Below are 27330 nucleotides of genomic sequence, written 5' to 3' on the forward strand. Positions count from 1 at the left end.
GTCTCCCTCAGCTCTGCTCTGTCACCGCTGCAGCTGAGTCAGCAGAAGAAAAAAAAACAGAAACCCGAGACGAATGCGAGAAGAATGTTTGACTGATGAAACAAATTAAATGAATGGCCACAAGCCGTTTCTAGGTTATACTGATGGTAAGAATAAAAAGTCAAACAATTGCTGAAGTTAATACTGTACATAGTGTTCCAGCTGCACACAAACAGGACAGTATAAATCACACAAAAAAATCAATACATGAGTTTATAACAGATCTTTATTGAGGTATTAGATGATCGATGTTGACATTTTGTACACAGTAAAACGTGTACCAACATTTATTAAACATATGAAGAGGAAATATAGGAAAATCAGTGAAAGCATCTCTTTTGCATGCGGATGTTGCAATTCTGAGTGTAATTTATTACATTTTGGAGCATTTAAAAAACGTTATTACAAAGTTAGTTATTCACATAATAAGTTTTTCTTTTTAATTCTGCACTAAACTGAATTACCATTTTATTGGATACATCTTTACAATGTAAATCGATAGATAGAATAGTATTTTGACTACCCACTTACATACACAAGGAAGACAAAATATTAGAAATAATTATACAATCGATGCAGTATATTGCAAGTTGAATTAACATCCCTGATAGTGTCAACAAAAACTCTATAAGCTTCACAAAGATAGGATCTATTGTCGTATTGAATTGCATTACATTGTTTATGTGTACCTAATGCACTGGTAACTCAGTGTACTGTAGGCCCACATCCAGAGACGTTATGATTATTAATTAAAAAAAGCACAACAGCCTCTTACAATATCATCCATAATTACAACATACATTAAAAAATCAGCATTATTATACAGCGCAATATAAGCGCAGTCCATTTTCTTTTTATTAAAGTATAAGACTCATTATTAAAGTGAATAAAGAGATTAAAGCTGATATGCTTGAGATTTAAAGCTGGCTTTGGCGTTTCTTGATGGCTTCCCTCCACCTGTGGATAGGTGGGCTGCCACTGGCCACGAGCCTCCTGAGGAGGCTGCAGGGCTGCAGGTAGGGCACATCAGGGTGGGCCTGCTGGTAGTGCTCCAGCCTCTCCAGGACCTTTGCCAGCCCCACCATGCCGGCGTAGAACATGGGACCTCCACGGTGCCTGGGCCAGCCATAGCCAAACACATAGATGACATCGATGTCTTCGGGTCCTGCAGCAATTCCATCCTCCAGGATGCGGAAGCCCTCGTTGATCAGGGAATAGAGGCAGCGCTCCAGCACTTCCTGTTGGTCTATGCTGCGTGGCACTAGGCCATGCCGGGCTCGGTACTCCACCAGAAAGCTGTGCAGCCAGGGGTCAGACCTGGCAACCCGACTGCCGGGTTTGTCATACTGGTACCAGCCCCGGCCTGTTTTTTGGCCAAACCGTCCCTGCTCACAGAGCAAGTCTCCCAGGGGGCTGTACCTGCTGCCTTGTCGGATTCTAGCTGATTTCCCTGATGCCATGTCAGGCTCCACCAGCTCGTCTCTCTTCCTGATTCTCCAGCCTACGTCTAGCCCAGAGAGGTCGGACATTCTGAACACACCCATTGGAAAACCAAACTCCTCTAGCGCTCGATCTACCAACTCAGGTGTAGCTCCCTCCTCCAACAGGAAGAAAGCTTGTTGGAGGTATGGCATCAGCATGCGGTTCCCCACAAAGCCCCGGCAGTTGCCAACTGCCACACTGACTTTGCCCATTTTCTTTCCCAGTTGCATGGCTGTGGCCACAGCTTGAGGAGAGGACCGTGGCCCATACACCACCTCCAGCAGCTTCATGACATGGGCTGGTGCAAAGAAGTGCATCCCGACCACCAACTCCGGGTTGGGCATTTCAGAGGCCAGTTTGTCCACATCTAGTGCAGAAGTGTTGGTGCACAGCAAAGTGCCTGGTTTACAAACCGCAGACAGCTGCTGGAAGACTTCAGTCTTCAGGGCCATGTCCTCAAACACAGCCTCGATGACCAGATCGACTTCTGCTACAGCATGGATGTTTTGGCTGTAACTGATCCCATCAAGCATAGGAGCAACCCCATGTCTCTTAGCTCCTCGCTCTAACATGCCAGATACTGCCTGCTTTGCCTCCATCAACTGCTTCTCCTGGGTCTCCACGGCGACCACAGACAAACCTGTCTGAGCCAGGGCCACTGTTATGCCTCTCCCCATGGTGCCAAGACCTTTGCAGACAAAATCCCATGGTGACTACATAAATATAACCTCAGACTCATCAGTGACATATCACAGACATGTGTGACCAATCGAAAACAGAATATACATGTATAAATCACAGAAAATCCTTTTTTCATGCACTCTACACAATACTAGACTGTAAATAGCTTTAGCCTGGGAGCATGAAGTTTTTCCAAAGCTTGCAATTTTAATGCACAAGCTGCTGAGCTTCACATATCCAGATTGTCAAACATCCAATCCTCCCTGCAGAGAAGACAGAGTTCATCCATACTCAGCCGAACTATAATTGAGGGCTTAGTTTCCATAGGCAACATGAATTTGGAGATTCCGCACAGACAGTTTGATGAGTCAATGTGCTTGTGCTTATTGAAAGCTTAGACAAATAGAAATAAAAAAACCTAAAGCTCTTACCGATGACAGCTGCTTTATGTACGGGCCTAGGCTTGCTGGTGTCCCAGCGGGCTCCACTGGGCATCCTCCACCTGCCAACGGCTCTCTGAGCAAAGAAACAGTACTGCTGAGCACGGGCCTGGCCTGAAGTGAAGAGAGTGGCCATCAGCTCTTGCTCTTGCTCCATGCCCTTAGTATAGGGCAGGGTGGCGGCCGCCCGCACTGCCTGAACACATGCAACTGGTGCTATAGCTCCATGGGCACTCTGACGCACCTTCTGCATCACACCCTCAAACAGAGCATCGGAATCAGACGGAAGTGGACATGGGTAAGTACTTATACGACGAGCATCCAGTGACTGACCTGAAATAGAAACATGGAAGAAACATGACATGGAAGAAACAAATCAAAGATTTACTCTTGAATAACATTGCTGTACATGTACACCTGCATCATTTTATTTTCGTATCTTATAAAGCGCTTCCTAGTTAACATTAGTACTGCATTTTGTCCACTTTTTTCAATTTGTCAGCCAGCACTCAGTCTGGGTATAATTGGCCACTCAATTACTAGAAAACCCAGTAGCTTATAAGAGCAGAGTGATTTGACAAAACATTTCCAACATAATTGCATAACACTGATCTGAAACTAAAAGAAAAGAAACAAAAGATTTGGTTCTGGGCAAAATAGTTGGTCAATTTCCAACTCTGAGAGGGGGGGAAATTGAATTTTTGTGATTCTCAGGTCTGTGAGCTACAGGACAATCCTGGAGCAATTTTTCATGTGAAACTACATGAGAAGAGTTAATATTGGAGCCTAAAAGCTTTACGACACAAAACTTCCTGTCTGTAGTGATTTAAGCCTGCGAACAATGAGAGGGAAGAGAAGAGGGCCACTCGGCTAAAACCTTGTTAAAAGCATCTTAATTCCCATTCCTGTCTCCTCTGACATGATTACATGAGACAGTAGACAGAATCCTTCACAGCTCCACTGAATAACACTCAGCAGTGGGTCTGGGCCAGAAACTGCAAAGCTTAAAGGGACAGCAGTCGCATCTGATCTGTGATATCCACTTAGTCCAATAACTAACAATTTTGTCTAACAAAGGCAGTCTCAATATATCACAGAGGAAGAATGAATGGTAAAGGTCATAACAGGTCAGTTAAAAGTACTTTCTGGGATGTCAATGACATGCTGTGTGGCAGTGCAATGTGATTCCAATGTACTTTAGGAGGGCATTATTGCAGCGGTTAATCTGTAAATGGTTGAGCTGTGTCGATGGATTTGTTTTGCAGCAAGTGGAAAGCCTGGTCATCCTGACAGATGTAGCGGGCAGATGTTGCAACTACTGGGGTACAAAGGATAATCTCGTCACCAGCAGAGACTTGAATCTGTGTGTATGGGTTGTGTGTGTGTGTGTGTGTCTGTGTGTGTGTGTGCCCACACATGCATCAATATAAGTGCACAAACAGTTTTTTTTTTGCATAAATATATATGCAGCCGTGCATCTTAATTCACCTGTTTGTTTGTAAATTTAGACACACATTTCCTGTCCCAATTTAACACCCCTGCTAATCAACTCAAGACTGGAGTATCCGTTAAAGTCTCCACAGATTTCAGTCCTATCTCCACAAATCTCCCATTTTGCATGCTTCTCTGTCTCTCTCTGGCTTCTCTGTTTGACTCATTCTAAGCCTCAGCTTTGCTAACAACACTCACTTTCTTGCCCACTCAAAGTCATCTTGGTAGTGTTTGTAAAAAGACTGCAATCATATTTTGAAATGTTTTACAGGCAATCCTGGAGACTTACTGTTGACATTTTTGCATAGTGAGACTGTTTGCTAAAGGCGGAGCATTGGGCACAAACTAACAGGTTTCATACTGACTTTAATGTCTTAGGGAATGAGCTGTCATTGCCAAGTAAGCTAGCAACTACACTGGATCGTGCAATAAGGCAGGCCTGCTTAGTTCTTTCGGTGAAGGATTGTAAAGATTTACAAAGAATACGTTTAAGGCATTTACTATCTAACTGGAGCATTTTGGCGGGATTGCTGTGGACAAAGTACACACGGTGATACACTGGTAAGAGCAAATTATGTTTAACCATGTATCCAGCTAAAATAAATAGCTCACGTTACTTTACTGTGTACTCAGTTAACTTAATTTGGCGTTGTCTTTTGCGGGATGCAAATGTTCCACCATAACAAGTTCCTTCCCCGGACTACTTTGCAGAGCCACCGTTGTTGCGTCCAGAACTTAGTGCCGCCCAAGACGATTGTGATTGGTTTAAAGAAATGCAAAAAAACCACACACCAGAGTGGGTGGTACAGTATGTATATTAGATCACAATACCAGAGGGGTTAAAACATTCTTAAATACTTAAAAGGAATAGTTTGGGAAATGTGCTTATTCACTTTCTTGCCGAGGGTTGGATGAGATGTTTGATACCACTGTCATATCTTTATGTTAAATATGAAGCTAAAGCCAGGGTTGGTTAGCTTAGCTTAGCATAAAGACTCGCAGCAGGGGGGAAACAGCTAGGGCCCTATTTTAACGATCAAAGCACCTGGCGCAGGTGCGTTTAGGGCGTGTACAATCCACTTTTGCTAGTTGAACGGCAAAAATAAGGGTCCGTACACCAGGCGCATGGTTCAAAGGGTTGTGCTTAGTGTCTTAATTAATTCATAGGTGTGTTTTGGGCGTAACATGTAATAAACCAATCAGAGTGTAATCTCCCACTCCCATTAAAAGCCAGGTGCGTTTGTACCTTGGCACATTGCTATTATGATGGCGGATTTGCTAAGCAGGAAGAAGAGATTTTCAGGAAAAGAACTGATCTGCTAGTGCGTGAAGTGAAAGCAAGCAAGCAGATCATATCATAATACTATTTCACATTGTTTCTGACAGAGCCATGAAACATTTATGGTTTCTGTGGTGGAGGATCCTCTTGCCGTGTTTTCTGTTTTCTGCATGTTTGTGTGCTGCTGCATACACTAACAAGCATAGTGTGTGCACATGCTGTGCACGAGCCTAGGCACATTTCACTGTTAAACTAACAATGAAATGCTGCGTTATTGACTTTAGACCAGGTTTTTGTTGGTCAATGGAGCGATCACTTTGCGCTGCTTCAAGATAGCAATACGCCAAGAATGCACCTGAACACACCTCCCTGTAAGACCAGCATGCCCATGGGCGCACAGATGGGCGCAGGTGCATTTGCTATTTAAACGACATGGGTGCTGGACGGGAACTGCAAAGTGCAAAGACACTTGCGTTGGGTTTTGCACTGTGCTGCGCCAGGTGCAAGATAGGGCCTAGCCTGGCTCTGTGTGCCCAGCCAAGAAATAGTCCAGCAACGTTCCCGCGAACCCACAACCTGTTGTTCTTACACTTTGGCTTTTGTACGGACAAAACAAGACGTGATGTGTTAACTAGAGAACATTAGAGAAGTGCTGGTATGCATCTGTGAACAGAACCAGGCTAGCCATTTCCCACCGCTTTCAGTTTTATGCTTAGCTAAGCTAAACTAAGCTAAGATAATCAATTGCTGGTGGTAGTGTCATTTTTAGTGAGAGTGGTATCGATCTCCTTATCTAACTCTGAGCAAGAAAACAATTAAGCTAATTAATCTAATTTCCAAGTATTCCTTTCAAATAAAAATAATAAAAACATGTATATAAATATGGCTGCTTTTGACTGAAGAATAAAATCATCCTCTACACAAGAGCAGCAGTGGAAAATTAAAACATGTCACAATCAATTTTTAACCGTTTAATTTTTTAATTTCAGTTGAGCCTACTACTGTTTGTCTGTTTTATAACGTAGCATGTAGCAAATCTGAATGGGTTACCCTTTACACAGACTAAGAGATCATTCCTGGTAAACTGTAGGGACGCGGCACACTTTAGCAATCCATTCAGTGTGAGTGATGAGTGTGATTCACGTGCACGGAGAAATCCTTGTCCTCCTGAAAGACTGGCAAGGGCCCATGATTAATATACTAGGAAAGTTTGTCCCTTTCCGCCCTTCTGAATAATACAGCAAATGCAGTGAAGACATCAGAGCACATCTGACAGAGCCATGAAACATGTATGGTTTCTGTGGTGGAGGATCCTCTTGCTCTGTTTTCTGCTTCCTTTGACTTCCACAAACCTACATGTCGACACTTCTTGATGTCGTACTTGCCAAAAATAACTGCACTGGGAGGAGTTTTTCTTCCTTCCACTGCGTTAATTTTAAAACTAGTGAAGAGTGAGTGGATGTTATACCAGTGGGTACCCTCACCTGCAACACTCAGAGAAAACTTCACAGCGACATCCACAGCGTTGTGATCAGTAACCTGATCCACTATGCCAAGTTGAAGTGCCTGAGCGGCAGTCACATGGCGGCCTGTGGGAGACATGAAGGGCATCAAAGGTCTATCTGGATGACATGTGACATTTCAAATTATTAGATAAGGAATAACGAGCCGTCCAGGCATTCAGTACACAAGCAAAATGTTATATTCTGACATTTATTAAACAATGACACAAAAAGGAGTCTTAAAAAAGATGAAGAATCACAGTTTGCCTAAATCCATTTGTTTAGAAAATTTCAGAACAGAGCAGTGAAACACAGAAAAGGCTTCTCTGGCAGTGAGCATGGTAAAACTAAACAACTACTGATCTCTGCTGGTCATCAGAGTAAACTACCAATCTCTACATAACAGCAGCTGCACTCTTGTGTACAAGGTTTATGTACAATCAACAGTCCAGTCAATGTTAATAATGGATTTTAAGAATTATAATTTTTGTATTTTATTTTTTTTATTTTACCAGGGAAAATAATCACATTGAGATTAGAATCTCTTTTACAAGTGAGCCCTGGCCAAGAAGGCAGCACATAGAGGATACACTTTAACAGACAAACAGGTATAATATGTAGGGACATCTGCATGTTGCGTTATCTGTGTGTTAATCTTTAACCACAACTAAATTACAAAAAATGTTGGTGCACAAACAGAAACCTGTTCAGAAAAACAGACCAAGATATATGGTGACTTCTTCACATTTGATACTTTACTGTATCTGGTTTGGTACTTTAAAGACGGTCTTAATTTCTACTACCAACTCTGTAATAGTCAGACAAGTTAACCTGTCTTTGCTACCTGTGGTGATGAGGTTTAAGGCCGCTGGGACCCCGATGAGCCTTGGCAGACGCTGGGTTCCCCCTGCAGCTGGCAGCAGACCCAGAGTCACCTCTGGAAGCCCCAGTCTGGCCTGAAAGGACAAAAAAAAATGAATGGGTTTTTCATGACTTTAACAGACACAGCTTTCTCTGGCCAGTAAATATACATGGGCTATTACATGGCCTAGAAAGGTGAAAAACCTTCTTTTTCATCACAAAATCAAATCAATCTAAAACATGTGTAATGGTCAAACAAGGCTGTGTTTTGAACTGAACTTATTTTTAATGACTCTGGAAACAACAAAAACAAATATAAGACAACACTGTCAGTTAGACACTGATGCAGCTAGACACTGACCTTAGAGAGACAGAGAGAGATCTGAAGCATGAACTAACTTTAGAGTGTGCGATTCGATAATGACAGCCAAGTGCCAACTCAAGGCCTCCGCCTAAAGCGCTTCCCTCTATGGCTGCCACCACTGGCTTGTTCGCAGCCTCGATGGCGTCGATCATCGGTACCAGTGGAGGTCCAGACATGTTCGTCCCAAACTCCTTGATGTCAGCCCCTGTTACGCGAAATGAAATTGATGCTGTTATCAGGGGGGATTAAACAGAAAGACAGAAACAACATACTGTAATATGAAGTGCAACTTGTTCCACGAAGAAGTTTGCTTCTGGATGTCTTCTTTGAGGGAATCAACAAATACCAGGAGGGCTCGTATAAATAGTTTTTAATAGTTCATGTTTATTACATTTGGTTAATAACACACGGTTGCACTTTTTATTTAATGATGATTTATTTTTGATTTTGTCATATGATTCCTGCTCTCATCAGCACCATTTATATGAAACAAGGGTAGTAATATCCTCTCGTTTCTTCCCTCCATGGTTGCTTCCAGGCTGAAGCGTATTACAGAAATCACAACACAAATTATCACTTTTTTTTTTTTTTATATTATGTTCAAATCTGTAGAAAGATTGAAGGTAGTAAAGTAAAAATACAATTGTTATATATTTTTATGTGCTTCGAATGTACTACATACTGATGTTCCAGTTAATTCCAAATTAAGATTTCTAGCTGGAATAGCATTCATTTTTTTTATGAATTTCTTTTCTTAAACGTGCAATAACAGTATCTATTTTTCTTAATGTGCAATAACTGATTTTATATGCTGCCATTCAATATGGGCCTATAAAGGCAATAGTTGACGTTAACTTGGTGGCTCCTCCTTATTTGGCTTTGGTCTCTATCTTTGTCACGCCCCAACATTTACATAGGCTACACCACTGATCTGAGATCAGGTAGTCTTCTGAATAGGTCGCGCAGATCTCAGAAATTGTATACATTGTTCATCTGCTATTTTATCACTAAATTCACTTCTGAGACTTTTTTATGCGAGAAATCAACTATGTAGAGGTCAAATATGGGCCGTTTTACAAAAATGTATGGCTAATTGCAAATTTTGTCAGACTGTGTGTAGGAATTCAGCGGCCGGTGCTGCCTCGCCACCGGCCTGCCTTCCTTCACAGACCCCGGCCCGCTGTGAGCTAGATGGAGCTCCATCACAGCCGCCAGCCCGCGGTGCTCCATACCCGCGCAAAGTCACAGTTTCTGGGTTAGTGGACTACCAAACGCCGCTGCACTGACAGAGCTCCAGGGCCTGCAGCTCCCCTCTTCCTGCTAAATGGCCGGTGTGTGTGAGTGAGAGCGTGGTCAGCGAGGTTGTTACGCCTGCAATCTCTTACCACAGGTTCCAGTTAATCTTATAATGGATATGTGTGTTGAGTTATTTAAACAAACGATCGGGGAAATAAATGCCTCTTGTCCGCGAGTGAGCTGGGGAGCTCTATCAATGAGAGCTAGCTTGCCTCCTCCTAACGAGACTAAAGCTAAGCTTTGTAAGACCTTAGGGTAGCTGTGATATACATGCCGTGATGAAATTCAAAGTGTAAATATACTATAGTTATGCCGAAAGTGTAGCGCCGATCTTTTCCCATAGTAATGAATGGGACACATAGCTAGCAGCTCATCCTAACGAGACCCCTGAAATTCACAAAAATGCCTTAAATTGAAATTGGACAAAAGTGTTAGCTTTGTAAGACCTTAGGGTAGCTGTGCTATACATGCCGTGATGAAATTCAAACTGTAAATATACGATAGTTATGTCGGCAGCTGGCAGCCGGTTAGCGCCACGGAGCCCCGGTAGTCCAGTAACCCAGAAACAGTGTCTTTGTCCTGGGTATGGAGCCCAGCAGGCTTCCGCTTTCTCGTCAGACTGTGTGGAGCTCCTGAAGTCCGACACGTCTTACCAAATTTGCAATTAGCCATCAATTTTCGTAAAACGGCCCATATTTGAACTTTATATAGTTGATTTCTCACATAAAAAAGTCTCAGAACTGAATTTTATAACAAAATAGAAGACAATGTATAACGTTGCAGTGTCTGAAATATGAGACCTGCTGTCTCATCTCCTGTGTATGTGGTTCGCTCAACCAATCAGCGCGCAGCTCATCTAAATATTCATAAGCATACCATATTTGGAAGAACAGCTCTTGTTCCAAATAGAGCCATGTCCACAGGGTCTAGAATAGCAATTGGGCCATTTTCAGCCAAAACAATGTTACATACCCTATTAGGAGACCTTAAGGAACAGTGTGAAATACCCTATATAACCATTCTATCAACCCTTTAAGGGCACACTGATGACAGTTCACATCTGGAAGTAAGAATGAAAATGACTGATGTGGGGCTGTGCCACCATTGTGAAGTTACAAGAAATAGAAAAGGAAAAAAAAACACATTCATATACCTCCACAGAAGTTTCCATTCTGGCCACAGATGACTACAGACTTCACATTTGGGTCTCCGAGTGCTCTCTCCACCATGTCAACGATGCCCTGCCTCACCACTGCACTGTATAAAAAAGACACGCTTTTATGTGGTACTGGATGTACAATATTGCTGAAGTTAACCTTTTAGTTACCCTTTAAACTGTTATTAGCTAGGCTTAAGGGGCAATACAGACCCTTATATTACAGTCCTTCTCCCCAAACATAATGTGCAATATTTAGAATATGACATACTGTACATTTAATGTGGAATATGTTTCTGTAAAATGCGGCAGTAGTGGCCCAAATAGCAGGCGGGCAGGATACATCTTTGTGAGAAAAGTGCCCCTCCCTTATTATCACAACTGGGGTGCCCTTGAGCAAGGCTGTTAACCCCTAGTCTTGCATTGCCAGGCCTTATTCCACAGTGCTACGGAGTAGTTAATCCTGCTGCAGTAGATCATTGACCAGCAGATCAGGCTTTGTTTGTATGTGCAATACCCATTATACATTCATGGCAATACCATAATATTACAAGTAAAGTCCTGCATTCAAAATTCTTAAAAAAAAAAAAAAGTATTATCAGCTAAATGTACTAAACGTTAAAATACTCGATGTGCAGCATACTGGCCCTTGTCAGTTATTAATTGTCACTGATTCATTCCCATGTAAGCAGCATCATTAAATTAGAGCAGGTCGAGGGTGAGCTGATTTTAACTACCTAGCTACTTATACTGTACAACAATGTATAAAGTCATCACAGATTTTTTTTTAATGTAATCTCTTAATCTACAAAGTAACTGCTGTCACGTACTGGAATGACAAGTACAGTATGTTTCTCAGAAATGTAGTAAACATGTACCATTTCCATGTTATAACATGAAAATAGTACAGTTCTTAAGCAAATGTACTATCATAGACCATATATTAACAGCTATGGCTATTACATTCCACCATTGATTTAAGTAAAAAGCCGTTGCTCTGACGCCACCCTCTGGCAGAAAATATATATATATATAACGTTATATATTTAAAATCTTGTGCTGATAAATCAGGATTATTCTCTTTCGCACAAAAGTTTGTGCGCACCTTTGCAAGTTTGGGATAGCTAACGTTATAGCATCTCATAAAAGTCCCCCAACATATGCAGTAAATTGTCTTACAAACAACATAAAAAGAAACCTATGTGAACATTATGGATCATGTATTAAATAAGTTCTGCAGCCTTGTTTTGGACTTCAGCTCACCTTAGTGCGTTGACAGGCGGATTCTGAAGAGTAATCAAGCCAACAAACCCCGAAACACGACTATACAGAGCCATCGAGCCTGTCGACCAAATACTACAAACTGACGCACGTATTTTTGGTGCGCAGACTGAACTTTGTAACTTCACTCCTGTTGGCAAGGCTACATTAGCTACCTTTATCACACACCCATGCTTTTACCGCAGTCTTCTTCGTCGCCTCTTTTTCTTGTTTCTACTGGTGGTTGATGGCCAACGACTCGGAGCATTAACGCCCCCATCTGGACCCGATCAGAAAACAGAATTCTGTCCATTTATTGTTTCCTTGCTTTAATAACATACCGTTAACTTGGCTATCTTGATGCAGCATGCAATTATAGACCGATCTTGTACTATATTTGAATTCAAATATTGTAATAACCCCAAGTCTGTCGAGCAAACAGCGGTAAACTTGACACTATAGCTAGGAGTTAACTAACATTACCTCCAGAAGATGGCAGTAACGCAACACCATGGATACCAGCTGCCGTTAAACCTCAAAGAAGAAGAAACAACGGTTGGCCATTATTTCTTTCAACAACAAGGAGGTGAAGCCGTGTTCTGGCTGACAAAGTGACGAATATGCGCTCACTTGTCGGACTAATCGCTGTTGTTGCTGCAGCCAGCTTGTACCTGTATTCACTGTCCCTGTATCTTCCTGCGGCACCGCGGCGATGTCCTCATCCAACTGCCGAGAGAAAACATGTGGAGACAGCGGTGTCCACTGACAACTCCGAAGAACCCAGCAGCAGGTGACTGACGGTAGCGTTAGTAGCTTTTAGATATATATATATATTATATATGTATATACAAAGTATCTCTCTACAATATTTAAATAGGTATTTGACTATAACGTTACTATCACTAACGCTATCTAATGTTATCATGCTCCCATCTCATCCCAGTCTCTACACTCACACACTCACACACACACACACACACACACACACACACACACACACACACACACACACACACACACACACACACACACACACACACACTCACACACACACACACGCCACACCAGGAATAATAATGATACAGTGACACACTGCGTTCCTGACAACTCGGAACTCGAAAATGTCCGACATCCTACCAGAAAAAGTATATAGAAGTATAAAAGTGCCATACAATAAAATGTATAATAGCTTCTCTTACCTCGTCATTTTTCGTCCTCTGTTTTGTTTAAATGTCTTATGTCTATGAGTTCATTGGGTTTAACGTTAGCGTGATCGGCCATAAAATATCAAAAATGATTTATATTTTGCTCTAAAGAATACCTAAACGACTAATTGATTATCAGATAGCTAGATTGATTGCCTATTCATTTTCTGTCAAGCTACTGATCAACTTGTTTCATCACTAGTAAACAATATGAGAACTAAACACAAAATATTACTATTATGAATTCATTTGAAACCAGTTCAAAATGCTGAATATTTGATATATGATTTTGTATTTGTTACCAGATATACTGTGTCAATATTGAAATATTGTTTATTACAATGGTATCCTTTGTCCATATTTCCCTGTGTCTGTTCATGAAAGAAGAGTAGATGATGTGACTAGCTGTTGATGTTCTTGCAGGTTGAAGTTCCCCTCAGATCTGGAGGAGCTGAGGGAACTGGCTGAGCTCCTGCAGTTTTACAAGACAGAGCACACTGGCTATGTCCTGCTACTCTTCTGTAGTGCATATCTCTACAAGCAGTCCTTTGCCATTCCTGGATCCTCATTCCTGGTAAAGTAAAAATAGTTTTAAATGTTCTCTGTAGTCATACTGGATAACAAGGCAGACATTGTGAACAAGGCAAAAACAGTGGATGTTGACATTTCTTATGTTGAATAATGTCTTTTCAATTGTGATCAAAGCAATTTGTTTGAAATTCATGGGTAAGAATTAGTCCCAGTATTTTTTGACAGAAAAATGACGCATGGATTTAAATTTGCCCCCCAAAAAAATGGCATGTCTGGAAGGTGTAAAAGAAATAAGGGTTGCATGCAGGATATACTTAAAGGAAAAATGAAAAGGCTGGGTCTCTTCTTTAAAGACACCACAGAGGATAAAAATATTCAGCTACATCAAACAACAAAGTGTTGTCAGACTTCCCTTTTTTATTAGCCTTTTGTGACAGTTTTTCAGTTAGTTTAATCCTTACAACTGAGTGTGCAGCACAGAGAAGAGACCTCACCCCCCCCCCCACACCTGTTGGTTAAAGGGACACTGACATCTTACACTTTAAAACTGTTGGATCACAGAGTATTTCTCTCCTTTCAAAGAAAGAGTACAGTAATACAGTAAATGTGCATGTCAGAGCTGATAGTTACACACCCATATCGATGATGTCTAGTAGTAACCCAGGCCATCTCCACTTGTCATTGTGCAGAACATTTTAGCAGGAGCTATATTTGGACCATATCAAGGACTACTGCTTGCCTCTGTGCTCACCACTGTGGGGTCCACCATGTGCTACCTCCTGTCCCAGGCTTTTGGAAAGTGCTACATTGTTACCCTCTTCCCTGATAAAGTCTCCATGCTTCAGAGGAAGGTAAATCTGTGACACCATGTAAACAACTAATTCATCATGATGCTTACATTGTGCAAAAATTGCTCAGGTAAAAGATTATAGGAAATGATTGTACTTGTACCTAAAAACTCTATTTTCAGGGTCCCAATGAAAACTTACCGTTGTGATTCTTTTTGTAAAATGTGACTCCTATTTGTAAGTAAATATGCAAAGTTATACCACGGGTGATAACGTATTTTGCAGTGTTATTCACAAAAATGTATCGTGATTCTACTATAACAAGGTCAAATGATGATTCTTGTCACGTTCCTGTTGAAAAGCTAGACAGCGCTTTATTGTGGTTACTGTGATTTGAAACTGGATTTTTGTTTTTTTACAGTATCAGAAAGCAATGTGACATAACATTTACACCCAAAAGAGAATTCACAAAAAAGAAACATGCATCTACTGTCCTAGATTCTAACATGTCGTTTAACATCTCATCTCCCAGGTTGGGGAGAACCAGGACCGTTTGCTCTTCTTTCTGCTCTTCCTGAGATTCTTTCCCATGACTCCCAACTGGTTTCTGAACATGTCTGCCCCTATTGTCAACATCCCCATCACCTCCTTCTTCTGCTCAGTCTTCATTGGTAAGCACACATGGATCACCTGATTGACAGCTAGTTAGAGTGACAACAAACGCATTCATCATACTGTGCGTCATGTACTCAGGAAAGCTCAACACTAAATCAAAACAACACAGATCATTTTCCATTCTTGGGTTCCCCCCACATAGATAATAACACTAAAAGAAAAATGATTTAGGTGACTCCATATCACCTAAATCTAACACCTAAAGGCCACTTTAATGGTTGTTTTTAGGTTGCATGCTAATGAATATGACCAGTCATATTCATCCCTCTGTTAAATCATTAGTTTCATCATTAGCATTTCTCTCAACGCTGCAAATAAAGCTTCATATAATCATGTCTAACCATCGATTTGTTCTTGATCTGCCATCTGCTTTCGTAGGCCTCCTGCCGTATAACTTCATCTGTGTACAGACGGGCGTCATGCTGTCTGAGGTGGCGTCGCTGGATGACTTGTTCTCCTGGGAGAGGTTGCTGCAGCTGCTGGCCATCGCCTGCATGGCTCTGCTGCCCGGCGCCCTCATCCGCCGCTTCAGTCAGAAGCGTCTCAAATTGGATGTCCAATCGCAGAATGGGCTCATCACAGATAAGAAGGTCCAGTGATTTGTTCTGGGAATTAATTTGTTCCCATGGTGCTTTAATGCCATCTGCCCTCAAGAGTGAATGTATTTAAAGAAAAACTTTGCCCACACAAGTGTAAAGGTTTCTTTTATCTGGAGTCCTTTACTGTTCTGCAGCAATCTGGAGATGGAGAGCTTTTAGGAAAAAATAAGACTAGCACAGTGGGATTTGATGCCAAGTATTTTTTATGTAACCAAATGTTGGTGTTTTTGTGCCACAACTTTGTTTGGGCACAGTATGTATATAGATGTATGAATGTGCAGTAATCATTTGGAGAGAGGGAAGGAATTTAAGGAGACTTTGCTCTTGCACTGTTATCATACAGTAATAAGAGTACTGCTTCAATGTAAACAGCTAGTGTTTCAAGTGCCTGTCACGCAGTGAAAGACTGTTTGAAACTTCTACCTCCAACATGGACTTGTGGAAAAGTTCATTTAACAGCCTACTCATGTTTGTTGTTGCTGGATGGTTAAGATGATTGTTTTTTGGGTTTGTGATGTAAATTATTTGATTTGTAACTGAAATGCGTATCTTGTTTGACAATCACATTTTGCAATTTATAAATTGTAATACAGTATATTGGACAGTTTTTACTATTTTTAAACTTTGAACTCAAAGTTTTTCAAATTGTGTAATTTGGCCTCTTTTTGAGTAACCAATTGAATTACATCATGGTTTTTGTGACTAAATGTCATGATATCTAATCAGCTGGATTCTTATCTGAAAGGGAAGGTGCAGCTAATTCAGGCAGTGTGAGGCCCCTGTTAAATCAAGACTTAATATTACTTCCTTTGCTGCCTCTTTTCACGGTCCGTGCGTCTTTTGTACAGTAAGGGTCCAACGCTGCACAAAGTGTTATTTTAAAACTCTTTCTTCATGTGGGTTAAGATGTAAAATGTTCTGTCAGCTTTCTGTTTCTTCAAAGATGTAAATGTGTAATGTACATTTGTGGTGTATCAGATCACAATCAATGTGAAACCTTTTTATTTTAGGTGAAAAAAACTTAATGATAGATAAAATATAAAAACAGTAAATGTTTAAAAAAAAAAAAAACATTTCTTTATTTTCAAATATTCTTTATTGCTCAGATCCAGGTTGCTCAGCAATACAGTTCACTCACAACTCAAAACAACAGCATGGCTGTTACCAGAAAGGCATGGATCCATGAGGTGGATTAAAAATGGATCATATGTCTGTCCAGTGCACAGTCACCGATAACTTTGAGATGTTTGGGACCTTTTGGCCCATGGGAAATGTAGGACTTGAGGGTTGTGACCTACTAAGGAAACAAAAGGAATCTCCCAAATGGTGAAATGCAGTTAAGAAATGGATCCATGTAAAACCACTACTGAAAGTAGTGCAATATGAAGTGTACATACTGGATCGCCTACAACAGTTTCATGCAATGCTTTGTGTTTTCCCATTTAACAACAAGACAGGACAAAAACACTGCTGTGGTTCTGCATACATCCAACCAGACTTTACAAAATCCTTCCTCAGCTAATCTATAATTTTTGGATGGTTGTTGAATGCCCTATTTTTTCTGTTCAGTTGCAAAGGCAGACAGTCAGCCATTCTGATTCCCAAATCTGTTCAAAATCTGAGCTAGGATATTTTTTCAACCACAATTTAACAGCTAGTATTATTGGTAGTGATCTAACAGGAATGAATATTAAAGCAAAGAATCGCAGCTACTGCTCCGAACTACATTATTAAATCAGTGTAAATGACAAGAAAACCAGATCAACAGAAAAAAAAAGCCTAAACTATCCAACCAACATGTGATATGACTAACAACACAGTACACCCTCAGTGATGTGTGTAATTGTGGTTTTCTGGTACTGATTATTAATGTCTAGCAACACCCCACAAAACCTAGAAACACCAATCATTGGAAAAAATAAAAAAAAAAAAAAAAAAGGTTACTATCATCTTGACAAGTTTCTCCTCAGACTGCGGCCGGCTTACAGATGTCTCAACAACCAGGACGCTGTGCTGACAACACCACAGTGAAACCGAACCAGCTGGAGGAAAACCTGCACTTACTGTGTAAAGAGCCAAACACACAAGAGAGACAGAGGTCTGAAGAGTCCTCTGCAATGCAAAAAAAAGAGCCTCAACTTCAAAACTGCTCTAAAAAGTTACTCCTGATAGGTCAAACAAACCATGAGTGACAAACTACAACTTACAGTGCTACCGTTTTTTTCTCCACGACATGCCCCAATAAAGACCACCACAGGAGTCACGTGCTGAAGTAGAAGCATCATACTGCATTAGTGTGGGTAAGGTCAGGGTATTTGAATCAGGTCTGGTGAGCTCTATCATCATCAGTATGAGGTACTATACCAGCTGTGGGGAGGCTTGCTGAAACAACCTCAGGCATTGTGTGAGTTTGATAGACCTTTTATGTTATATTTGAATATATATATATATATCTATATATATATATATACATATCCTTGAAAAATTAAAAATCAGCTCTCAACAGATAAAAGAACTCCAAAGACAAACACTAACTTTCACTATATCATTCATTTATTTAATTCTTTTGCCCTACATTGGTTTTTAGTAACTAAAGTCAGCCTTGGATTCTGAGAGGTAATTCTGAAATGTACAGCACAAAAAAAAAAAAAAACTCGGTAGATTGATGAGAAAACCATTTAGAGGTCAGTTTTGAGGGAAGCTGTGACGCTCTAAACTTCTCCCACAATCTCTCACAACGCAGGTGCAGACTGATAAGTGTTCTAGAGAGACAGAAAACGATGCATTTATGTGTGACTCTATTGTACATGTTTACAGATATACAGTTATCTTGTCGTACACAGTGACACTTCAACGACTAGAGTTGTTCTACATTCTACACAGAAGACTAGGGTTTTTACACCATGTTCAAGAGTCCCGTCAGTGTATTTTTGCAGCTTTGTGTTTTCTTCAAATCAACCCCAGAGTATGCTGTTATCAAATAGAGCTGGTAAGATTGAATTGGGTTGTTAAAAAAATCAAGTGAATAAACTTCATTGTTTTTTTTAAAAGTCTAAAAAACCTGGAGGTACAGTTGGGAAAAACAGGAGGTACAGTTGGTTAGTTTCTGTTTCTATCAACTGATTTGTATCTTCTTTTTTTTTTCATTCTTTGATGGTGAAATCAGTACACAACATCCACATTCAGAACCACTTCGGGCAGGTACGTACCCCTTAGATCCTGCTCTTCATTCCTTTCTAGCAAAAAATGTACTTGGAAATCCTTTTGACGTGTATCATTAAGAGGTTGTATGGCATCCAGGCAGACAGTCCAACAGAGTTGACTACAGTTTACAAAGTTTCACTAGTCGGCTGGACCTGAAGAGTTTAGAGATTACTATAGATATTTTGTCTTGTTCTTTTTTTTTTTTTTTCATTAAAAAAGAAAATTAAAAACGCTCAAAATGATCAGTTAACAAGGCATACAAAATGTGGAAAAGGGGAAATGAAAGATTGGACTGAGGTACCCTGAAGCCTGAGGTAGATCACAATACTGACATGCGCACTGTTCACATCCTGACCAAAGTTAACGCGGTGGTTCACTTTACTGTTCTCCTATTTTTTCAGGTTTTTATTTATATTATTATTCATAGTCTAGTTTTCAAGAAAATAAACACTTCCCTTCAAAATAATATGGCAGTGTCCCACTGAGGAAAAAAAGAAAAGGACTTTGTTTTCTTTTTGTTTCTTATCAATAGCTCTCATCACAAAATAGGAAAAAAATAGATTTATAAATATTACTCTCTCTTTTTATATATATATACACACACACATGCGCACACGCACACACATGCACACACACGGAGGAAGCTGTGCATATTGGCAATAACCTTGCGTCTGGAAGATGAAGCTGATGGTTGATGTCTGAAAGGTGACAAATAAGGCAACAAGCTCCCATGGTCTCCAAAGTAAAGCACAAAGGGACACCAGGACCTGCGTGTCCAGCGCACCCACAGAGCATTCAGCCAGCTTGCCAAAGTAAAAATAATAAAAATGAAAAGTTAAAAGAAAAGAGCGAGAGTGGCAATGACAATCTGTGCCTCTGGCCTGGCTTGCTGCTGGACACAGCAGGGGTGATATTTCTAAAAATCCTGCATATCGTACATTCACAGCTGTCATGCCATTTTAGAAAGCTCCCTGACAAGAAAGGGTTAAAGCCAAACGCGGCTGCGGTCATGTTTGCGGTTGTGTGTGTACCACAGGTCATACAGTGCCTCCCCATAAACCCCCCCACCCCAACCACCCTCCACCCTCTAACCCAAAAACTTGTCCTCACTGCCACTCCACACACCATGAGTCTACACCCTCCTGCCCCACCCTCCCTTAAACCCACGTCCCCTTTCTGGGCCTTCAGCTCAAATTTTTTCCTGGCTCTTGAGATGTCCTCATAAGGCCAAGTGTGTGGCTGTGCACATTCAAAATGACTGGTCACCTGTTAACAAGCAAAGGTTCACCAATTTGTTTGCTCTGATTGCCAAGAATGTCTGTAGAGACATCCATTTAGATTATATATATATTTTTATATCAGGACAACAAGCATGGATGTAGATATAGTATACTGTACAGTATGGGAGAGTGATACCAGTTTACTGGTGTAAAAAAATCCCTCTGTTGCATTTAAACTCTGTTGAGTGAAAGCGGCAGTCAGTTCAATGTTATCAAACGGGGAAAAAAGTCTTTCTTGACTAACAAATATTTTTATCCTATTTAAAAAACACATGCCAGATGAGAGAGAGTGATGAGAAAGTGAAGCAGAAATAAGCAAAAAAAAAAAGAAGAAGAAAAAAGAAGTGAAGCATTAAATGAATGGTGAGAGACATTTCAAAGGGACGTTATCTTTTGCGTTGGCACACACACAGGCTTGTTACAAAGACTCAGAACCATTCACCATATTTACTTATAGGGGTTTTTCTTTTTGATTTCAGTGGCCTATAATGTGAACAAACAAGGGAAACTGCTTTATGTGGCTGTCACAGCCCAATTAATCTCTGGAACAAGCAAACATTAAAAACTACACCACACAGTAGCCTACTGTCATTTCGATAAAAAATAACAGTGCATACTCTCAGTGTGTATCAATATACTTTTCTACTCTGTGTTAATACTGCTAATGATATTTAATCTTGCAATCTGAAAATCTTAAACTCTTGAGAGAGAAGGTGTCCATTGTCACTCGCTCTCATTCTAACCCAAAATATCAATCACAATGCCTTGTTTACGCTCGTGTTAATACAGTTGCTTTATCAGTTTTGTTAGGCCTATGTTAGTCCAACTAAAGAGATAACGATAACAGGGCGACATACTAATATCTGTTTACCTTTTTAACTGTGAAGACAACAGTTCCCAAATTCTCTGCCATGTCCACCTTTCTTGTAGATATTTTTTTTGGTCTTTTTTGTTATCTTATATCAGTATGGTTTCTACCACTCTATCTGCTCTCACAGGGCTGGCAGTGCACACAATGCCCTCAGCCTTTGGCTCTCACTTGTTTCCCTCCTCGTGAAGTTCTTTGGTTTTGATCCCGGTGCTGCTGGTCTGCCCTGCATGTCCCCCTTGGCCTTGGCCTTTGTCTGGGTAGGTCTCTGTCCGTTTGGGAGGGCTACATTCATTGGCTGGCGCCCGCTGGAGCCACCCTGCTGGTCACTTGGAGTAGTGCGGTGACACAGCGGCGCCCTGCTGGTGTTTCTGTTCCTGCTGTTTGACCTGCTGAATGATCTCCCGGATCTTCCTCTGTGCAGTCTGTGGGAGAGACATCACATGCAGGACGAGGTGTTAATTGATACGTTACAATGTGTGCATATGAAAATAATGGACCAATATAAAGGGAAGGACCAACACAATGTTAAAAAAAAATTACCTACATGTAAAATGTATCTGAAAGAAACCCTGTTGATGTGCAGATAACTGTCAAGTTTCTATGAAAAGTATTAAGAGGGGTGGATGAATTGTATGTTTATTTTCCTGCAATTATCCATCTGTCAATTGTATTAATATATCTGTGTGAATGATGTAAAACAAATAAAAGTAATAACTAGAAGGGCACTTGGAGAGCGCAGGCCTCTACCAAGGCATACCCTATATCGCAATGTTAAAGGAGGAATACACCACTGTTTGTTAAAATAGGGTTATTCACCGTCTCCTCTATATTTACAGTCATGTGAAAAAATTAGGACACCCATGCTGAAGTTGACTAAAAAGAGGAATAAAAAAATCATCTTTTGGAAATTGATCTTAATGCCTTAATTAAAATTAAAATCCAACCTTTAAGGACACCAATTTTCTTTGTGAATGAATAATGTATCGTAAATAAATAAATGTTCTTCCTTAAAATACAGGGGGCATAAGTAAGTACACCCCTATGTTAAATTCCCATAGACGCAGGCAGATTTTTATTTTTAAAGGCCAGTTATTTGATGGATCCAGGATACTATGCATCCTGATAAAGTTCCCTTGGCCTTTGGAATTAAAATAGCCCCACATCATCACATGCCCTTCACCATACCTAGAGACTGGCATGGTTTTATTTCAGTTAGCCTAATAGCTGGTTTGATTTGCATTGAGAGATGATTTTATGGAAAGTACCCCATGCCAATCTCTAGGTATGGTGAAGGGTATGTGATGATGTGGGGCTATTTTAATTCCAAAGGCCAAGGGAACTTTATCAGGATGCATAGTATCCTGGATCCATGAAATAACTGGCCTTTAAAAATAAAAATCTGCCTGCCTCTATGGGAATTTAACATAGGGGTGTACTTACTTATGCCCCCTGTATTTTAAGGAAGAACATTTATTTACGGTACATTATTCATTCACAAAGAAAATTGGTGTCCTTAAAGATGGGATTTTTCCTCATTTTTTTAATTAAGGCATTAAGATCAATTTGCAAAAGATGATTTTTTTATTCCTCTATTTAGTCAACTTTAGCATGGGTGTCCTCATTTTTTTCACATGATTGTATATAGGTGGGCAAATGCATGTTTGTCTCAGTGCATGCATTGTCTTAGCCCGGCAGCGCCGCCGCTAGCTTAGCTTAGAATGGAATGGAATCCTATGTTGCCGGTTAGCATGTCGTGAGTAAAATCAATCAAAGAAAACTAAATAATGAGCTCTCAATGAATTTAAATTGTCATCCAACTTTTAATTCCAACTGGTGTACACAAAATTATAGTGACAACTGAAATTAGAACTGGGCGCACCAAAGTGATTTAGCCTGGAAGCCAAGATGAGCACATAATGTTATATGATGTTACAATGACAGTTGAGGAAAAAGATGTTTCTGAAACATAGAAAGTGTGGACTGCCATGAAACATACACCTACATGTTTTGTGGTTATACTGCACATAGCTGCTAAAATAAGAATTGTTGTGAAATGTTCAAGCTAAACTCACATTCTTGAGCATCATCAGTATTGAGGAGCACATGCATGACATTTTTGCATTCCTCTGTTTGTTGTAGATTACATCATCTGGGTGCCTTTTTTTTATTTGTGACTCTCTCTGCATGACACCCAGGTGCCACTGCGTTAATAACAAGTACAGCCATTCTTTTAGTACATATATTTGACATCAGCAAACTAATCAGCCCAAATGACTGACAAAGCCTGTGTTACTTTGCAGGGCCTTAAACCTTGTTCTGCGTACCTGGCTGGCAAAGAAATGCCCGGTGATTTTCACAAAGACCTCGTCGTTCTCATCTGGAGTTTGGTCCCGCGGTACAATGACCTCAGCACTCGTAAGGTTCTGCAGCTCATTTACCTGAAAAAAAAAAAAAAGACTCTTGCTTTGAATTTCAACTCCAACCCCACTTACAAAACACAATGACATTGCTTATTGACAAATTAAGGTAAACTGAAACCCACTTTGATGAAACCAAGCAAACCAGGTGCTATGTGATGCTTACATGCAACTGTTTTTTTCCATCCCCATAAATCAGTTAAGTTCAGGCATCAACTTACCGTCTTGCCGCCTTTACCGATGACCCTGCCAGCTGCAGTTGAGGGAACCTTGATGTGCGTCTCCAGTTTGACCTCCTCCTTCGCTGAGAAGAAGTTCTCCTCTTTCAGCTTCCCAAATATCCGACCTTGGGCCTGGAATACAGAGGAGGGAATGAGGCAAGGAGAGACTGGGGAAAATGGGGGACACACAGTGATTCACGGCTGTTTACTATAATATAGGACAAATTAAATAATAATTTTAAGTAGCAATTTTATCCTCAAAAAAATAATTAATGTCATTGTGTTTTTACCTTAAACTGGGCCTCTGGGGTTCCAGTAATGATAACCATCCTCTCAGTAACATCTGGGGTGTCAGCTGGGGCAATCTGACACACGCACACACACACACACACACACACACACACACACACACACACACACACACACACACACACACACACACACACACACACACAGGTTATGAAGATAAATAAGGAGAATATGTGTCCAAAAGCTGGTGATCTTGCTCTGTGGTCATTCAATGCATGCGGCCACTGAATCATCTTAAAAATCTGCAAATTCCTACAAATAAATAGCTTAAGATTACGTTATGAGAATTCATTGACCAGCTGTCTCACCACTCCAGATGGGGCTTGAGGGGATTTCTGAAATACTCAGCTCACTAGTCATCTCCTTGTTTTGACCATAAATAACTAACACCCTCAGCTGTGGTCCATGACATGCTGCTGACTCAGCCAGCACTGACTGCCAACTTGTTAACTTCACCTTAACGCTTAATGTGAAGCTTCAAAGAATGTGATGCACGTTGATCAGAGACGGTTTGACCACTTCTTTTGCTTCCCCACTCTCCTAACTGAAGTCAGTGCTCTATTGATGCTGACAAACCCACCTTGATGGAAGCTCCAGCAAAGTGGGCGAGTTGTTTGATGTGCTGGCCCTTCTTGCCGATCAGGGCCCCGACTGCCTGAGTTGGAATAAAGAGGTAGACAACCTCCTGTTCTGGAGCCTGTTGCTGAAAAAAGGGACCACAATATATTTTAAATATGGTATATTGACAACGATGACACCACATGCATAAAGCTAAATTGAGCTCTCTTCGTGGGTTTTCCCTTTGGGTAAACATCCCGCTCTGGCTAGGTCTGAACGGAATATTTCCTATTAGGGCCGATAGTTGCCCTATGTTTTTGTTTTTCTTAGCATGGTAACACTCATGTACTCGAGGTTTATAGAGTGCATTTTTCATGAGCCACAGGACAACTCTGGGCTAAAAAGTCTCCTTCCAGAAATATTTGTGGTGTTCTGGTGACTGGGTAATGGTACACAGGAATGCCAGACTCACTGTTCAACATAGTGAGAGGCTGTCGTGGTCTATTATTTATGTCTCCCTGTCCATTAGTCCTCTTTTTCTTTATACTGTGGCAGTCCCTCCCATGTATAGCATAAGTCATTTGCAAAGAGAGACTTTCCTCAGCACAGACGGCTTAGAAAACGGCCACATCCTAAACTTGAGGCTTTTCCTAAGCTTCTTGTGTGCAAAAACATGCCATCAACTATTAAAATATTTTTGTAGCTTCAAAAAAGAACAAGAAATTAGTGGTCAAGTCTCTGATCACCAAGGCAACATTGACTGTTGTGCAGATTTCAGGGAACATACTGAGTGCTGGTGGGTGATGGCACTTGCTGGAGGAACCCCGTACAGGCCACTGAGATGTGAAGAGTGACTCTGAAAGTGAAGTGACAAGCAGACCGATCAGATGGCACACACACACACACACACACACACACACACACACACACACACACACACACACACACACATTTACAGACTCATGCACGTACTCAACTCACTCAAACTCTTATTAGGAGGAATTTCAGGGCATAAACTCACAGTGAATCACACAAACTTTCTTGACTACGAAGCACGCAAATACATTCTCACACACCGTCTCACACCACTTTGGCTTGACCTCCTCAGGCAATGAGTGGAGACTTTGTTTTACAGACAAACTGACTCATCTCTGGAGAAGATGGGGGAATTCTGGTTGTTTCAAACTGTGTACAACATCATGAAGGAAGACCTGAGTCAACATCGTGTGTTTCTTTTCAAAATAGCGCTTTAGGGGGAACCTGGTTTACCATGTGTTGGAAACAAATTGATAAATCAAGGTAAAACTAATCCCTGCTGGAGCTGGCATCACTGCGCTTGGTGGGTAAAACCAACAGCGGTAAAGTCATTCTAAAAGAAGCATTTTTTCAATCTTTTTTCACCCCCTTTTATGGCTGTGTGTACATAGGTTAAAAAAGAGCGTACTCACTAAGAATGGGTTGTATCCTGCTGGTGCCACAGGGGGCACTGCACCACGTGGTCCAGCAGCAGGGGGCAGCACCGGCAGACCAGAGGAGAAGATGCCCAGAGCGTTCAGGTTCAAGCCTGGGATCAGGTTGGCCTGTTGCTGTGCAGAAGAAGACGAAGAGAAGAAATTAAAAGAGAGAGACAATACATCATGATTTAATTAAGGGTCATTATTTATGTTTTTTTAGACCAATTTTCACAGAAAAACATGCTGATATGCTGAGGAGCAGATCAGTTTAAACAGACATCCAAGAGTCGTGTTTCCTGCGGAAAGAGGACGCTGACTAATACAGTTTACAGTAAGAGAAAATCTTTCTACACAGCTTAGAAACTAATAAGAGCTAAATGAGAAAAATGAGGGGAGAAAATACAAAATAAATGACTATTTTTACTGTAAGTAAAAAAAAAATTGTTTTAAATAATTGTCAATTCTAATGTAACCTAACCTAACTGTTGTTTTTGATGTTTTTCTCTACATCACCTTTAAGATAAGAAAGTTGAATTTGTCCTGCAAAAAATATGTTGTGCTGAGACAAGTAGACAGCAACAATCCTGATAATCGAATAATCTTTTAAATCATTCATCAAGCAAAAATAGCAAACATTCTCTGGTTCCAGTTTCTCAGATATAAGCGTGTGCTGCTTTTGTTTGTTTTCTGTTGTACTAAATTAAATATATTTGATATTTTAAATGTTGTTCGGACAAAACAATTAACTTGAAGATGTCAACTTGCACTCTGGGAAAAAGTGACTTTAGTGGCATTATTTACTATTTCATACGAAATTATTAACCAATTGATTGAGAAAAATATTGAGCAGATTAATTGAGGAAAATAATAATAGTTAGTTGCTTGTTGTGTGAAATGGTCCTTTACTACTGCTAACTCCATTATATATACCCATCCATCATAACAAAGTGTTACTTTTATTCATGTATTGCATTGATGTTCAGTGAAAACTGTAATTGTATTTTATGTAATTTCTTAAGTGTATATATTTCTAATTTATTTATTTTCTAGACCTCCTTCAATTTCTCTAAGTAGCCACTTGTCAGGCCGCCATTGTAAATAAGAACCTGTTCTTAATGACTTGCCTGTAAAAATAAAGGTGAAAAAAAAAAAAAACATGTATCTCCAAATTTGGTGGTTTGGAATTTTTCAGATAAAATGAAGGATTAGGTGTTCCTTTAAAATAGGTGGAGACAATTATCCTACTTCTAAAAACCCACAGGACCATCTGAAACACGCATTGTCACAACATTAAAAACAAGGCTGTCTGCTGTTGTCCTGGCATGACAAAAATATTTCTTCCTCAAAGTCAAGTCAGCTATTCTGGT

At 40.5% G+C, this 27330-nt stretch overlaps 3 protein-coding genes across 6 annotated transcripts in view; 1 reads left to right on the forward strand and 2 right to left on the reverse strand.

Moving 5' to 3' along the window:
* Positions 1 to 253: 253 nt before the first annotated feature.
* On the reverse strand, positions 254 to 12078 carry ehhadh (enoyl-CoA, hydratase/3-hydroxyacyl CoA dehydrogenase). Of its 3 annotated transcripts, none has more exons than XM_078261735.1 (7): positions 11855 to 12078; positions 10589 to 10692; positions 8175 to 8344; positions 7759 to 7870; positions 6897 to 7001; positions 2634 to 2975; positions 254 to 2209 (listed from the first exon to the last, which is right to left on the reverse strand). In XM_078261735.1, exons 1-7 carry the CDS (start codon positions 11926 to 11928, stop codon positions 957 to 959), a joined length of 2160 nt encoding a protein of 719 aa, XP_078117861.1. In that variant the 5' UTR covers positions 11929 to 12078; the 3' UTR covers positions 254 to 956. The 3 variants fall into 3 exon arrangements, with proteins under 3 accessions (XP_078117861.1, XP_078117862.1, XP_078117863.1); XM_078261736.1 differs by having other exon boundaries at positions 10589 to 10687; positions 11855 to 11946; XM_078261737.1 differs by lacking the exons at positions 10589 to 10692; positions 11855 to 12078 and having other exon boundaries at positions 8137 to 8225.
* Positions 12079 to 12381: 303 nt separating this feature from the next.
* On the forward strand, positions 12382 to 16244 carry tmem41aa (transmembrane protein 41aa). The gene is made up of 5 exons (XM_078261740.1): positions 12382 to 12641; positions 13480 to 13630; positions 14277 to 14438; positions 14908 to 15046; positions 15429 to 16244. The coding sequence occupies exons 1-5, from the start codon at positions 12472 to 12474 to the stop codon at positions 15647 to 15649; spliced, it is 843 nt and encodes a 280-aa protein (XP_078117866.1). The 5' UTR covers positions 12382 to 12471; the 3' UTR covers positions 15650 to 16244.
* A 482-nt stretch (positions 16245 to 16726) lies between these two features.
* igf2bp2a (insulin-like growth factor 2 mRNA binding protein 2a) overlaps positions 16727 to 27330 on the reverse strand; it is a 49434-nt gene continuing 38830 nt past the window's right edge. The window contains exons 10-16 of one of the 2 annotated variants that reach the window (XM_078261738.1): positions 25958 to 26095; positions 25297 to 25365; positions 24532 to 24654; positions 23933 to 24007; positions 23643 to 23774; positions 23329 to 23442; positions 16727 to 21426 (exon numbers count right to left, since the gene is read on the reverse strand). In XM_078261738.1, the coding sequence (XP_078117864.1) occupies positions 21328 to 21426; positions 23329 to 23442; positions 23643 to 23774; positions 23933 to 24007; positions 24532 to 24654; positions 25297 to 25365; positions 25958 to 26095 (750 nt within the window). In that variant the 3' untranslated portion in view covers positions 16727 to 21327. Of the gene's footprint in view, positions 21427 to 23328; positions 23443 to 23642; positions 23810 to 23932; positions 24008 to 24531; positions 24655 to 25296; positions 25366 to 25957; positions 26096 to 27330 lie in introns of those variants that run through there. The other variant, XM_078261739.1, reaches the window with a different exon arrangement.

This window comes from Sander vitreus, chromosome 11 (assembly GCF_031162955.1).
Source record: "Sander vitreus isolate 19-12246 chromosome 11, sanVit1, whole genome shotgun sequence".
NCBI classification, from domain to species: domain Eukaryota; kingdom Metazoa; phylum Chordata; class Actinopteri; order Perciformes; family Percidae; genus Sander; species Sander vitreus.